The sequence below is a fragment of the Mesocricetus auratus genome, unplaced genomic scaffold (assembly GCF_017639785.1).
Source record: "Mesocricetus auratus isolate SY011 unplaced genomic scaffold, BCM_Maur_2.0 Super-Scaffold_100010, whole genome shotgun sequence".
NCBI lineage: Eukaryota > Metazoa > Chordata > Mammalia > Rodentia > Cricetidae > Mesocricetus > Mesocricetus auratus.
Genome location: NW_024429194.1, coordinates 33,979,351 through 33,996,107, shown reverse-complemented (window position 1 = coordinate 33,996,107; position 16,757 = coordinate 33,979,351). Strand labels below are relative to the sequence as shown.

At 36.9% G+C, this 16,757-nt stretch overlaps 1 protein-coding gene across 3 annotated transcripts in view; it reads right to left on the bottom strand.

Annotated features, from left to right (window-relative positions):
* The window catches only part of Usp37 (ubiquitin specific peptidase 37), a 65,357-nt gene that overhangs the window by 19,455 nt on the left and 29,145 nt on the right, over nt 1-16,757 (bottom strand). For 2 of the 3 annotated variants that reach the window (XM_040753326.1, XM_040753327.1), the window contains exons 12-18: nt 13,677-13,808; nt 13,397-13,520; nt 12,012-12,202; nt 9,364-9,481; nt 8,165-8,244; nt 4,269-4,433; nt 2,172-2,237 (exon numbers count right to left, since the gene is read on the bottom strand). In XM_040753326.1, coding sequence (XP_040609260.1) covers nt 2,172-2,237; nt 4,269-4,433; nt 8,165-8,244; nt 9,364-9,481; nt 12,012-12,202; nt 13,397-13,520; nt 13,677-13,808 — 876 coding nt within the window. The remainder of the gene's footprint in view (nt 1-2,171; nt 2,238-4,268; nt 4,434-8,164; nt 8,245-9,363; nt 9,482-12,011; nt 12,203-13,396; nt 13,521-13,676; nt 13,809-16,757) is intronic. The other variant, XM_040753329.1, reaches the window with a different exon arrangement.

The window sequence follows — 16,757 nt, the reverse complement described above, 5'->3', positions numbered from 1 at the left end:
TAAATATATATAAAATTAAAAAAGAAATATGTAACTCTCAAGGTGTATAAGAATAGCATAACTTATAAGCGTGATGACACATGCCTTTAATATCAGCACTTGGGAAGCAGATATGTGGAGCTCTGATTTGAGGTCAGCCTGGTCTACATAGCAAGTTCCAGGACAGCCAAAGCCACACAGAGAAAGAACAACAAAAACCAAAACAAACAAACAAACAGATAAATGAGAGAGAATAGCATTAACACATTTTAGAAAAATTTTTATCCAATATGGTTAAAATTTTAAGAGATAAATGCTTTAAAAGGCAAGTTTCAGTAATACTAACATTTAGTGAAACAATATTCTTTGGTGATACCAGATAAAGTGCTACTGTATTAGCGGAGGAAGTGGCAAAGATCAAAGAATAAGAACTTCCTTTGGTGGAAGATAAAGTAAACTCATATGCTATAGCAAAAAAACCCTGAAAATCTGAAAAACACAATTAATTTAAATGTGAAAGCTGTAAATAATAGGCATGGCACCAAGGGGAAAAAAAAAAGAGTACAATTAAAATCAAGAGGGCAGCACCAAAAGCAGATAAAGAAAAGAGGCACATGGTCAGTGTCAAGACTGAACACACCCGAGAAGCTGATTGGAGTCAGGATGCCCAGTTAGACACGTGAATACTTGTCTATGATGGGTATTAGGTTTTCAGTGTAACTTAGAAATCACCACATTAGCCCCCACCAATGGTTTTAGGACAGTCGTGTAGCCCAGGCTGGTCTCAAACTTGCTATTTGTATGAGGATGGCCTTTAATTCCTGAGTCTCCTGCTGTTACCTCCCAGGTGCTGGGATTGATTATAGATGTAAGCTACCATACCCAGCTTTAAATAGCTTTCTTAATTCATTATTTTTGATTTCATGCTCATCAAGCAAACCTCAACAAGTTTTTTTTTTTTAATCAGGTAATTAGTTTGTTGAAGGGGGTGATAGCTAGCTATGTTTTTACCATGGTCATTGTGACAAACAATATTAAAGAACCAATGGTACTCAGCTCAGAACTTAGCCTCTTTTAAATTTGATCTGCATGATGGGTATAATAGGACCTATAATCATCTTTTATTAGCTAACTTTCAAATTCTCACCCCAGGAGACCCCAGAGAACATATGACCATGCTAAGGTACAATAATATCCAACAAAACCATCTGTTTCTTAGAACCACTGTGATTTGGTACCTAGGATGCAGTCCGTGAGTAACGACAATGTTCACAGAAAGTCTCGCCTATAGCAGTCAAAATGTTTGTCCTGTAAATGCATCACCTGTTCACTTCCTAAGCAGCTAAGTGGTATTTGGTTCATTTGTATGAGCAGGGAAGAGCAGGAAAGAGTATTCATATTGGTACATTTCAGATTTCTAGTCATGCTAATCACTTGGCTTTATTGCACTATAAAATAATTATAGGAGGAAAAGAAAACAGTTGTTCCTAAGTGTCATTTTATGGATATGCAAGCCCCAGACAAGCATTTAAAGAAGAAAACTGTGTTTTTCCTTCAAAGACTTTGGGACATTAAATTTTTAGAAAAATGCATTTTGAAGTCAACGACAAATAAGTCAATTAAAATAGTCTACTTTAAAAAAAGAGTCTAATCAGTAATTTCCAGTGAAACTTAGGAAGTACAATTTTAACTAGCGAGGAACAAGAACAGAAGAAGAGAGTGCTTTTCCTCTCTAAACTTTTGGTACTTAAAAATGTAAAGTATTTGCAGAATAGCTGCACTCTATTGCCTGTTTGTTTTCTTTCTGGATTCCTCCTGTCAGTGTCAAGGAGACAAGCTAGCAATAGGTGGGGTCCTGTGCCTATGTGTGAGGAAGGGTGCTTCAGACAGGAGTTATTTCCTTCAATCTTAGAGTCAATTCTTAAGAGTTTTAGGATGAAAATAATGCTATTAGCAAAGTTTTTTTTTTTTTGAGAAATTCAAAAACAAAATCCTGGAACCTTATTTGACTGCTAAAACTGAGCCCTAGGTCATATCTAAGCCAGACTCAAGAACATTCCCATGTATGAGTAATACTGAGCAACTGGCATGCAAAAAGAAATTATGAAGAAAGGGGAGGAGTAACCTTAGAGATCAGGGTGAGCCAAATCCTTAGAAAGACAAAATTTGGGTACATAAGAAACAGAACTCACTTTGAAGGTGTAGAAGGGCTGGTGATGCAGGAATTCACCATTTGAGAGGCTTTCAATGGTCTAGAACTATCAGAAAATTGGAGAATATGTAATGTATGCAATTACATCATTAAAGGTAGATATTTAACTGGTACAGTTAATTATTCTATACTAATACCCTCCTGAAAAGCAAGCAATACTTTAACCATAAAAGCTCAGAGGGAAAATGAATTATCATCTCTGCTTTTCTTGACCTAATAACTGAAACACACAGCTTAACAGCTTAACAAGTGAAGTCAAGTACAATACATATGAGAACAACTTGGGGAAAACTATCTCATCTTCTTTCTTTTCCTTTTTTTTTTTTTTGGCTTTCGAGACTGTTTCTCTGTAACTTTGGAGGCTGTCCTGAAACTCAATTTGTAGACCAGGCTGGCCTCAAACTGACAGAGATCTATTTGTCTCTTCCTCCCTAGTACTGGGATTAAAGGCATGGGCCACCACCACCCAGGCTCATCTTACTTATTTTTAGCAATAACATAATTATTGAGATTTTCTAGATGGCAGGCATTGTATGTACTACCACATTTAATGGTTACAACAAAACCTTTTTCGCACAGACAAATCAAACTTTCCAATTTCCAAGTTATTTTTTGTTGTTGTTGTTTTGTTTTTACGAGACAGCTCTGTATTGTTTTGGAGGCTTGCGGTCCAGCCTGGCCTCGAACTCACAGAGATCCGCCTGCCTCTGCCTCCCGAGTGCTGGGATTAAAGGTGTGAGCCACCACCGCCTGGCAAACTTTCCAAGTTCTTAAAGCCACTAAAAATGCATTAAAAGATTGTCAGCTTCTTTTCAGATCAGTGATCATAAAGGTATAATACAGTCAGAGGCACTAAGTTCTACCAGTAGAGGGCAGTTTGTGCTAGGTAAAAACATTCTCTTCAACTAAAAACAGAAAGAAAAACAATTACAAACACTAAAGACTCCCTGAGCACATGCTTTGTTAGTAGATCCAAGAGGACTTTAGTGTAAATTACATGATGTAATTTATAAATCCAAAGAGAAATATCTTATAAAATTCCATAAATTAATTTTGGGAAATGTTCATTTTCTGTAATGTCTAACTCTACTTTAGCCAAGAAACCGTCCTTTCTTGTTCTTACTGGAGACAGAGTATTATTATGTTGCCCAGGGTGGCCCCAAACTTTCTACAGCCCAAACCAGTCTTGAAGCATTCATCTGCTTTAGGCTGGAATTACAGGCATGTGTTACCATGCTCAGTAAGACTCGACCTTTTTGGTTTCTAACAGGAAAATCAATCTTCTTGGTTCACAGTGAAAATAAGGATTTGAACAAATTTTTCAATTTTTTTTTTACTACTACAGTTCCAAGACTTTGATTCTATCAAATTACTGTTCAAGTACAAAAAAGAACTGTAGCATCTGGTTCCAAGTGAGAGCATGCATGCAGGAGAGCACGGCATTCCGAAGTCCGAAGGTCCCCAGCATGAATGTGAGAATGTGATGGCAAAGCAAAATCTAAACCAAAGGAGATTTCTTCCTCTCTGAAACATTTCTAGGAGTCTCTGAAGTTATTCACATTGGGCATAATTTACACTCATAGAATAATCAATCTGTTACGGGTGGAGCTCTAGTAAAACATTTGATTCCTCAAATTTGCACGTCCCAAAGAGCTGAGGCATTTGTTAAGAACATTGATTCCCAAGCCTTATTTAGATCTAATGAAACAGAACCTGTACCTGTAGAGATGAACACAGAAAAGAATACTTTTAGTTTCTAGGTGATTCTTAAGATACCACATTTCACTTATATTCCCAAGCATACCAAATGGTCTTTTTTTTTTTTTTTGGTGTTCTATAAGAGTAGCAATATTCCCTCAAAAGTACTGTATTATATAACAGGCATCTATTAAATTTGAAAGAATTGTGTAAACATTTAATTCTCTCAGGCAGCAGTTTAATACTAAAATTCCAAAATAAGGCAGAATTGAAATCTTCTTTTGGGTTTATTTTTCCTGAGAGTTGTTACCTTGTTTGGTCAATCTCTGAAATATTAAAACCCATTTCAAAAGCGAAGGTAAAAAGTATTGTCGCTTACATTGCCATATGTGCACTCCATCCAAGAGTAAAAGGTGGTTTTGTATTTTCAGTGCAATGAGATGACAGGGTCAAGTATCTTGGAATGATGACTTGCTGTCCTATCTTGTTGTTAAGTGAGAGAGCCACATTGAAGCTGTACCGTTTCAAATGAAGAATGAGGACCCTGTAAAACAGAAGATAATGACCCCGCTAATTCGTCTCTGTCTCTTTGTCTCTGTCTCTCTCTGGTTTTTCAAGACAGAGTTTCTCTGTATTGCTTTGGAGCCTGTCCTGGAACTTGCTCTGTAGACCAGGCTGGCTTCAAACTCACAGAGATCTACCTGCCTCTGCCTCCCGAGTGCTGGGATTAAAGGCGTTCGGCACCAACGTCCGGCCACAGGTTTCTCTTTTACAGTGACCACTCTAATCATATCAAATTTGATTTGGAGAATACTGTTAATCATGCTGGGTGGTGATGGCCAAGCCTTCACTCTTAGTACCTGGGAGGCAGAGGCAGGTGGGTCTCTATAAACTCAAGGCCAAGCTGGTCCACAAAGAGAGTTCCAGATTAGTCAAGGCTACAAAACAAGGTACAGTCTCAAATAACCCCCCTCCACCCATACCCACATACTTGTCAAAGTAAACATATATTAAGAAATGTTTACTAAATATTTGCCATGTACAAAGGTGTTAAGATAGACACAAATAAAAACCTTGATCCGGTGATAAATGAAGTTTAGATAAAGTATGTCTTAATGCTTCTGGAAACCCTCCCACAAATAAACAACAGTAAGCAAAAGAACTAAAATTTTAAATGTGTCTATTATTTTTTGGTTAACCTTATTTGAGTGTTATATATTTAAAATAAGTCATATATAATCATGTGGTAAAATGTCTATTAGGCTGAATATTACATAGTAACCTTTATGCATAATGATGACCAACATTATATTGAGGGTTTTTTTGGGCTAGGATCTTAAAGGGATCCTTTGCACCTGAATGCAGACTAGTAAGCATGGAACCTTCAGCTGACCAGGGTGCTGCCTGAGTGGATTCTGTCAGGTGACAGGGGCAGGCCACCATAATGCCTGAATCCTTAAATTCTCATGAGAAAACTGTGTCTACTCTTTCTGCACAGGCCTCATCACAGAAGGCACAAACTCAAAAACTTACAAGTTGAAATTATTGATTATGATTCTCTTTATGTGGGATAGGGCTCTAATCCAAGAACTCAGAAGAAGCAGAAGAATCATGAGTTCAAGACCCATCTTAGTGACTTAGGGAGACCCTATCTCAAGACAAAAACTTAAACGAGACTTTGGCTATAGCTCATGAGTAGAATGTTGCCTTATGTGCATGAAGACCCTGGGCTAGACTGCCAGCACCAAAACAAACAAACAAATAAAAATAAAAAAGCTAAATTCATGTTCTCCTAATTTATAATGTAAAAGGATATACTGATCCAGTTGTTGAAGAGACTGGATGCCAAACTCATTTCAAAGAACCTGAACCAAAATAAAAGCAACATGAAAAGAAAAGATGATCATCAAAGTTACTGATTTATAAAGACGAGGTAGACTAAAAGTGAGTAAGTTTTGATAAGGGTATTAGGTCTTTCAATAATGAAAGCAGGGCTGGGAGATGGCCCAGTGGCATAGTGCTTGACTGGATTGAGAGGTCCGTTTCAATTCCAGCACTAGAAAGACCAAAAAGATAAAACAGATAGAGAACCATAGACCTAGTCGTGCACAGCTGTAATACTAGCACTTGGGCAATAAAGGCAAGAGAGGACTACTTCAAGTATAGGTCAGCCTGGGCTACACAATGATTTCCAGGATACACTGGGCAACAAAGTAAGACTGTTTTAAAACCAAACACACGCATGCACGCATAAAATAAAAATAGTATACAGTGGTTTGGAAGACTGATAGTAGTTAAGATTCAGTGGCATCTATTTTATGTAACAAATTAACAACACAAGTACAGTACTGATGGGAAAAAAAGATCTCTTTTCCTTAGTACTTTCTCTTCTTTCTCACTAATTTGAAATTTTTTATTTTATGGGCATGGATGTTTTCCCTGCATGTTAAGTTCTCTGCACCACTTGTGTGCCTGATGGTGGAGGATGTCAGGCCTACCCCTTTCTGAAAGGAGACAGAGGAGTGGCTGGGGTGGGGGTGGGGGTTAGAAGGGGATGTGGGGGGGAGGAAACAGGAGGAGAGGAGGGAGGGGAAATTGTGGTTGGTATGTAAAATGAATGGAAAAACTTCAATTAAAAAATTAAAAAAAAAAGAAAAGAAAGGAAAGGAAAAGGAAAATCAGATCTTCTGAGACTAGAGATACAGGGCTGGGTATGATGGTCCAGGCTTTTAACCCAGCACTCAGAGGCAGGCAGATCTCTGAGTCAAGGACAGCGTGATCTACATAGTGAGTTCCAGGACAGGAAGGGCTATATCAAGAGACACTATCTCACAAACAAAAACAAAAGTGCGTGCTGGGACCTGAACCCAGACTGTCTAGAAGAACAGCCAGTGCTTTAACTGCTGTTCAGAACCATAGGAGTAACCAATCTTTAGTCTTCAAATTTCTTCTTCCTTCTCTATTGCCTCATAACATTTATAAATACAGTCTCTTAAAAACAAACATAAAAAATATTGCTATGGCTTATAAAGTGATTTCTCTGAAAACTTATTTTCTAAAAAGGAATGGATTACAGAATATAAAAGAACTTTTCCCTGGAGCCTAGATTCCCAGACTCTACATTTACAGAAAATTGAAGCTAATAAAAGAAAGCAAAGCTTTCTGGTGCAGGCAGAGTGCCACATAAATAATTAATGTTCATAATCATCTTGTTTGTAACAGAGAGGCCCAATCCGGGGAGGCACTAAAAGCTACCTTGAAATCACATTATAATCTCTGCAACTAGCTTCTTCTTATGTACAATACTAATACAATGGAAATTTTTCATTCAAGGCAGAAATTCATCTATGATTCCAGGAAATTTATTAACTTATAAGATCTTTTGAAAAAAGAATGGGCAAAATGCAGTAAGTTGCTCCTCTTATGTTCATATTGTGTCTGCAGCACATTTTTTTCTGATGGATAAAACAAAAAGGGAAACTATAGCAAAAAACAAATGACATCCCTAACACAAAAATTCAAAATCAGATATGTTCCCAAATCTGAAACTTACATAATGCTACAGCGAAAAACTCTTTACCTATTTTATGTGACAAGATACAGGCAAAAAGCAGGGATACTAAAAATATTATAAAAATCATCTTTAGATTATGTATAAAGAAATTTGATGTTAATGAACTTTAGTGCTTAGACTTGCACACCCCCCACCCTGAGATCTCATTATATCTATGTAAATATTACAAAATATGAGACACTCGTGGCTCAAGCATTTCAGAAGGGATCCTCAAACTATTTAACTATTACAATATTACCAAAAGAAAACTGCAGAGTCAGCGTTACTAACTCCATCCTCTTTTTGTCATCTTTCTGAGACTCAAAGACCACTTTCTCTACAATATTCCAAATTCTCTCTTATCCTTTATATTTTAATTTTTATGTGCATGGGTGTTTTGCCTGCATGTACACCTAGGTATATTGGTTCCCTTGGAACTGAAGTGACAGACAGTTGTAAGCCATCAAATGGAAGCTGGGAAATGGACCCAGGTCCACTACAAGAGTAAATAGATGGAGAAAGTCTCTCTTTATAGGCCCTCTTCCTTTTCTATGCAACCTTTCCTGATCTTTACAAATTCATAATGTTAAGTCTGTTTGCTTGTTTATTGAGTTTAGGGATCAAATCGAGTGCCATGTGCACAGTCAGCAAACATTGTATATTTTTAACCATATCCCCAGTGGCTTTGGGATATGCACTTTTAAAAAGGCAGTCAAATTTACCTGGGCAGCCTGTTAAATTTGTGTCGGACAAGAGCACACTTTCCACCACACTTTTCACAGGAATACTCAAGTTCTTCTGCCTATATAAAGATAAGAGAGAAAAATAAGGATGAAGTTGAATTGGCATTAACTCACTAAATGCAAATAATCTTTAGTCTCACTAGTTCAGTGAAATGATAACTCTGAACCAGTTTAAATGCTGTGTTTGGAAGCACAGAATTATCAAGTTAAGACCTAATCTTTAAAATAGTTATTTATGATATCATGTCTCCTATTTTCAGAATTCCTAATTTCTTTTTTTACCAAGGAAACATCTCAATTTATGATAGTAACTAGACTCTAATGAAGCAGATCTCAATTTTTCCCCATGGATACACAAGAACCGCTGCCAAGAGTATATCCAGATTTTTAACAGTTGGCTATAGCAGAGATAAGATCACCTTCAGGTTAGGCGGAGTTCCTGGTCTGTTAGGTGTAACTCTACCCCTTTCTTACAATGGAACTCAATCTTCTGGTGACAGCCCACTAAGAACAACTGCTCTAAAAGGACCAAAGTTTGGGGTGGATATCATTACCTAGAGAAAACTGAAACAAGAAATCCTTAAAAAGAGGGGATAAAGATACACAGGAAAATCTTCAGTGTACGATAATAACAAGAATAGTAGAGAATGAGCAAAACAACAAAGAGACAGAGTAGCTATCTGTTGATGATGCTGAACAGTCATCACTTAAAGAACAGAATTTTCATTAAGCTATAGGAAGAAAACCCTGCCAATTTACTACAACAAAATGAGGACCATAAATACAGATGAAGAAGAATCTTAGCAAATTCCCACCAGTTCTAAGGTCTGTCACACAACTCTTTCATAACAACCTATATAGTATCTCTTAAGTTTAATTCATGCTGCCAAATTTGACCAAAGGTCATTATAAATACTTTGTATTCATATTCATACAAGTAAGAACAGCTTTTAAGGTTGCTTAAAACAATCACCATTTAGCTAAACATTCAATCTATTTAGGAAGTCAGTTTCTTCTTTAGCAGCTTTAATCAAGTTTATCAAAATTTATATAAATATTATTTTCATTAGTTTTCCCTGTAAATAATTTAGTCATAACTCGCCTTGAAAAACCTCAACTCCAAACACAATTATCTACAAAATACAATATGAGCTATATGAATATATCAAAGATATTACCCTAAAGAAAAGATCAAGAGAATCTTGAATTGAACGAGGAGGGAGAGGTTTTTTCCTTCGAGGAAGGTCAATGGAGAGATCATTAAACTGTTCTCTTTTGGGAATAGTCTCTCCACATCTGTAAGGATGAGAGGAGATTAGTGTAAAATTGGGACTATAAAAATACATACTTGTAATGTGCACATATTTACATATATACATACATATAAAAATTACATACACATAAAAAACTATACTTGATAACTTCTTACCCTATAAAGCTTATGGCTCAAGATACATGAATAGCATAATACAAGTTTCTTTTACAGATTTATTATATATTCAGTATTCTGCCTGTATGTATGCCTGTAAGCCAGTAGAGGGCACCAGCTCTCATTATTGATGGTTGTGAGCTGATATATGGTTGCTGGGAACTGAATTTAGGACCTCTGGAAGAGCAGCAAGTGCTCTTAATCTCTGAGCAAGCCATCTCTCCAGGCCACATATTACAAACTTTGTAATTTTCTTCCACAGAAGCACACCTCTCTAACTTCTACTAAAATGTCCTCTGTTTCCACCTCTAGACCCAGATTTAAAGGAGTATAGTGATTTGTTCTGGCCCATATAGATTACCTCTTGTAAAAAACAACAACAACAACAACAACAATATAGTAATAATTCAAGGGTAAGATTAGTAGTCTTGAATTATTAGCAAAGTCTCATTCAGAAGAGTGAAAACTCACAGTCATGGAGTTTATACACACGCAAGAATATGGAGTTATACAAATGTAAAAATCACCTGCCTGTGAGGCACTTAGCAAAATATATTTTTTGTTTTGTTTTTCTTTTATTATTTTTTTTTCGAGACAGGGTTTCTCTGTGGCTTTGGAGGCTGTCCTGGAACTAGCTCTTGTAGACCAGGCTGGCCTCGAACTCACAGAGATCCGCCTGCTTCTGCCTCCCAAGTGCTGGGATTAAAGGCATGCGCCACCAATGCCCGGCTTGATTTTGTTTTTCAAGATAGGGTTTCTCTGTGACTTTTGGAGGCTGTCCTGGAACTGCCTGTTGTAGACCAGGTTGGCCTTGAACTCACAGAAATCTACCTGCCTCTGCCTCCCAAATGCTGGGGCAAAATATATTCTTATAGTCCTGGTCTTTAGTAGTGGCAGAAAGCTACTGTGGCTCAAAGTTGAATACTGTTAAAAGTGCTGAAAAGACAATTGAAGAGCATTGACTTACAGTTACATTTAAAAAACTTATTTCTATTAGCTGAAGATTGGGCTCATTTCTTACACAGAACTCAGGCTTTGTTCCTAGCACCCACATAGTAGTTTACAACCATCTACAGCTCTAGTTCTAGGGGATGTGATACTCTTTTCTGACCTCAGCACATACATATATGCAGGCAAAATATTCATAAACACAAAAATAAAAAACCTTAACAAGATAATTAAAACAACAACAACAACAAAAAACCCACTTCCAGCCAAGTATGGTGGCTTACACCTGTAACTCTAGCACTTAAAGAGGCTAAGACAGGCCGGGTGGTGATGGCACACATCTTTAATTCCAGCACTTGGGAGGCAGAGGCAGGCAGATATCTGTGAGTTCCAAGGCCAGCCTGGTCTACAGAGTTAAGTTCCAGGACAGTTACACAGAGAAACCCTGTCTCGAAAAACCAAAAAGAGCTGAGACAGGAGGATCACATTTGAAGCTAAGGTAACATACTGCATTAAAAAAAATTCAGCCAGGTATGGTGGTGCACACTTTAACTCCAGTACTCAGGAGGCAGAGGTAGAAAGTTATTTATGAGTTTGAGGTCAGTGTGGTCTATATAGAAAACTCAAGGCCAGCCAGGACAACATAGAAAGACTCCATTTCAAAAAATAACCCACCAATCACCTACCCATTCACTATTGAGTTAAAACAAAAGTGTATTATAGCTGGTTGTGATGTCAAATGTCTTTAATCTCAGGACTTGCAAAAGAGGAAGGCAGCTTTGTTAGTTCAAGCCAGCCTGGTCTACATGCTGAGACACCATCTCATAAGACAAACAAACAACAAAAAGTATATCAAAACTACTTCAATTATCTTTGGCTACTACCTCATCAAGCATTGTTATAAAAAAAAGACAGACTAAGAAATCAGAAAGATGGGCCAGTAGGTAAAAGAGCGCGCTACCAAAAAAAAGCCTAGTAACCAAGCTTGGTGTAATGAGATCTCTGTGAGTTTGAGGCCAGTGTGGTCCACAAAATAGTTCCAGGACAGGCAGGGCTGTTATACAGAGGAACTCTGTCTCAAAAAACAAAACAAAACAAAAAGAAAAAAGAAAAGCCGAATAACCCGTCTTCTGCTCACCTCCATCAATAATAAAATAAAAATAAATAAAAAAAGAAAAGGAAGGTGTGGTAAATCATGCCTATACTATCAGCCAGTACTTGGAGGCTGAAATAGGAAAATGTCGAGTCTAGGCCAGCCTGGGCTACACAGTAAGACTTTGTTTCAAGAATCCAAACCCAAGGACTGAAAGAAAAAAAAGTTTTGGTAGAATTTGTGGGTTATGGAAAAGAAAGGAATCAAAAAAAAGTTTTGACATGTGACAAGGAAAGTTCTAGTCACTTGCTATAAAGGACTAAAAGGGATTAAAAATTTGCTTAGAGATTACATACGCTTTACAGATAATGGAGTGCTGAACCTCAAATTCCAAGTTTGTAATAACAGGGCAAGTGAACACTTTTGTGGCTGAAGCATCTGGTGAATTTTCTTCTCCAAGGACAGGTTCTGTCTTCCAAGTTTTATTCAATTTTTCCATATCCTCTTTCAGCTGATCTAAGCACTGGCTTAAAAATTCGTGAGCATCCTAAAGAGATGATAATATCTATCATCAGAGTAAATCATTTCTTGTCATTCTATCAAACTGTGGTTTATACAACTGAAGCACCTAGAAGCCAAAAGATACCCGAATCGGGTCAGTCTTATTCTGATAAGGATTTGGAATACTTAAAGCTTAGAGATTTAGCTCAGTGGAAGAGCAATTAATTGCCTAGCATGTTTGAGTCCTAGGGTTCAAAACCCAGTACCAACTCCCCCTCACAAAACAAACAATAACAAAAAATAAAAAAAAAAATTCTTCCAGACCAAACCAACCCAACGGTTAAGAAACCTTAACAAACCAAGAAAAACTACAAGGAAAACAAATAATAGTTTCTGTGTATGTGTACGTTTAAGATTTAATATGTGTATGTGGTAAGGGTTATATGCATATGAATGCAATGCAAGCAAGCACTTGGATCCCCTGGAGCTAAAGTTATAGGCAATTGTTGAGTACCTGATATGGGTGCTGAGAACAAAATTCGGGTCCCCTTTAAGAGCAGCAAGCATACTCTTAACTGCTGAGCCATCTTTCAGTCTCTAGCTTAACTAGTCAATTGTATTACCACAAATAAACAACTGTTTGTTTAAAAAAAGAATTTTTTCAGCTATTTTTCACTGGCAACTTGGATCTATAAATTAAGTATGCTAAAGCAAGACATGGAAGAGTAAGCTAATTATCTCTCCTCTTGGGAAGGAGAGCTGTAGACAAGCCTAGGCTACACAATATGAACCTATTTCAAAAAAAAGTAGGGGTGCTGAGGATATAGGTCATTTGGTAGAGTACTTGCCTAGCATACACAAAGCTCTGGGTTCAATCTGAAATACTACATAAACCAAACATGGTGGTAACACCTGTAATACCAGTTGGGAGGTGGAGGCAGGAGGACTAGAATTCAAGTCATTATTGGCTATACATACATACATACATACATACATACATACATACATACATCATGGTTAAGCCTGCTCTGGGTTACATGAGACACTGTTTTAAAAACAAAACAAAGTAAAATGAACAAAAAACCCAAAAAGGAGAAAATGTATAGAAGAATCATATTAAAAGTTACCATAACTCCTTATGTTTTACCATCCAAGGTGATCGTATTACACAAATAACACTTTAAAATAAAATTTATGTTAAAGTTAATATCATTTTTTTATATTTAAAACTAACACTCACATTTTGCACATAGCCAGAGAATCTCTCTGCAGTAGTTGAAATAGCATTTTTAACTTTCTTGAGTAGTTCTTTTTTGGTTTCTGAATTAGAAATATCTTTCTTAATAAGCAGGTTTGCAAAGCGTCTGATAAATAAAAGAGATAGGTTAGCATATTTTCAAAACATTGGGTGGCATATTTAAAGACTAATTGCTAGTAATGACAGATAAAAATGTAGTAACTGCCCCCAATCCTATTATTTAAAAATCACTGAGGTTATTTAGCAAATATGTTAACATTACCTGATAAGTGCATTGAGTGGAATTTTCTTCCATGGGATACTTTGTTTAAGCAAATCATTTGCAAATGACTGGAGTGAAAATAGAGATTGTAAGATAGCATTCATATAGCATGTATTTCCCAAATTGGAGAATCTGAAAAGGAAAGAAGTGTTTGAAGTATGCTCAGGATGCATAAAGGTTTTTTCATTTTTCATCAAAACCACCTGGAGGGTTTGTTAAATTACATACTATTGGACTCAGTTTTTGATTCAGTAGGTATAGAAACCGGGGTGTATTTCTAATAAGTCATCAGCTGTTGCTACTGCTGATCTGGAGGAACTGCTTTAAGAACAATTGTAACACACAATTAAAATGAGCCATTTCCACTATGGTATGTTATTATCTTCCTCTCCCTTCAAATTATGTTCTTTGTATAATCATCCCTTTATTTATATGCAGTGAAAATTTATTTTCATATTTCACTGGCTTTTTCTGGTGCCTGCCTATGTAAAATTTAGTATTACACAAATTTATCACTCATTGAATACTGATTTTGAACCAAATTTATAAAGCCTTTCCCTACATGAAAGTCATAGAGAAATTTACCCATAACATCTGGTGACTTTAAAGATTTAAACTTGTATTTAATCACACACATATGTGTGTCTATGTTTGGGTGTGTGTGCTCAAGTGCAAGTACTCTTTGGAGGACACCGGATTCCCTGAAGCTGCAGTTATAGGATGTATGGGGGCTGATGAGGGTGCTGGGAACTGAATTCAAGTTCGCTCAAGACCAGTAAGTGCTTACAATGGTTGAGCCACTTCTTTGGTCTAGACTTAAACATTTTTACAAGTTTTTCTGATCCTATTAGAATTTATTCTTGAACACACTTAAAAATGAATGTATCTTTTTCAAAATTTGTGCTTCTTTATATCAACAATTAGGATTTTCTCTTCTATTCTACTGATCTGCCTACATATATATTAGTAGTTATATATGAAATGAGATAGGGTCTTTGATTTTTATTATACTTGAAATTATTGACTCACGGTGCTTTTTGTAATATTTCTGGAGCCTTGTTTGTGAATCTTTAATTCTATTTCAAGTTTATTGATAATAAAGCACTAAATTCAGTTAAATTCATGGCTGCTTTTGAGAGAATATCAGTTGAAATATTTTAATTAATATTTCCTACTTCTCTAACTACTGATTTGTAGGAAAGTGGTCCTTATAATCCAATTTTTGTTTGTGGACAGGATTTTGTCCCTCTTTTGTTAATTTAGTAAGGTGAAGAAGTGTTTTAACGTCCCATCACAGAAGTGGTGACCGGAGGGGAGGAAGAGGGACCAAGCATGTCTTGCTTTCCTTTCACTTTGGTAGAAGCTTTATCTTGGTACTTGGACTTTCTGGAAGTAACTTTTTTCTTTTTCTAGAGCTTTACCACCCCTCATACATGTTAGTTTTCATATAATATCTTAAGCCTCTTATCCCAACTCTGAATATTCACCAGTTTTGGCAATGGCAAACATGAATGCTGCAGGAAATGGGTTTGCTTGTACACTTAGTATGTGTTAAACACCTCTCTTCTAGCAGAGCTGAAGCATAGGCTGTATTTCTTTGCACGTCTCTCTGTGTGTATGTGTGCTGGTTTTGGAGGATTTGTGACAAACCATAGAATTAGGTAGCCTATGTTATCCTCTAGTCTTCCAAAGTTTCTTTTTAGATGTGCCCTACCCCTTAATGAGCCTTGGGCTCTAGTACTGCTACAATCTAAAATTCTGCAATTCCTGAAAGAGTTCTTAAAATGAGGAAGATATATTTCAAGATAGGTATATACAATATGCAGGAATGAAAGAAACACTGGAGGCACCTGGAGTGTCAAAATGGACAATTCATCAGGTTGTCAAAAGAGTAGCAGAGCCCAGAATAATAAAGTATGTAAGAGGGGACAATAGGAAAAGGAGACAAAGATCAATGGAAAGATATAAGATGGCCTGGAAATAGGACAGGTAAAACCACTATAAGAATACTGTCTGGGGGGCTGGAGAGATGGCTCAGAGGTTAAGAGCATTGACTGGTCATCCAGAGCTCCTGAGTTCAATTCCCAGCAACCACATGGTGGCTCACAACCATCTACAATTCAGTCTGGTGCCCTCTTCTGGCATGTAGGCAGAACACTGTATATATAATAAATAAATAAATCTTTAGGAAAAAAAAAAAAAGAATACTGTCTGCCTGGCAGTAGTGGTGCATGCCTTTAATTCCAGGACTTGTGAAGCAGAGACAGCACATCTATCAGTTTGAGGCCATTCTGGAACAGAGTGAGTACCAGGAAGGACAGCCAGGGCTACACAGAGAAACCCTATCTTGAAAAATCAAGGGAAAAACAAAGTAAGAATGTTGGCTGGGGTTGAAGAAAATGTTCAGTGCTTAAAAGTGCTGGCTGCTCTTCCAAAGGACCTGGATCCAGTTCCTAGCAGTAATGTTAACAATTCTACCAAGAATTCATCCTAAAAGAAATCCACAGCGGGGCAATGATGGCACAAGCCTTTAGTTCCAGCACTCGGGAGGCAGATCTCTGTGAGTTTAAGGCCAGCTTGGTCTACAGGACAGCCAGAGCTGTTACACAGTCTCAATCCCCCCCACCAAAAAAAAAAAAAAAAAAATCCACTAAGCATTATCAAATGTTATGGTACATATCTATAATCCTAGCATTTGAGAACTGGAAACAGGAGGATCAGGAGTCTAAGGTCATCTTTGACTATACAAAAGCCTATCTCAAAACCAAAAACGGGCCTTGAGAGGTAATGGCTCTGTAGTCAAGAGCATTGGTGGCTTTTGGAAAGTACCTTGGTTTAATTCGGGTACCCACTATTATTTACCACCACTATGATTTCATTTTTGTGTCGAGAGAATACATGTTGAAAGTACCTGAATAGTGGGCCAAAATATATTGAGTTGGAGAATACTCACTTCTCCATTAAAATAATATTAGAGAGATAGACAGAAAGACAGAAACACACAATGTCAAGGTCTGAAAACTGTTTAGAGACCAGATAATGGACTTATTGTTTACAGCTATGACAAATTTTTAATATGTA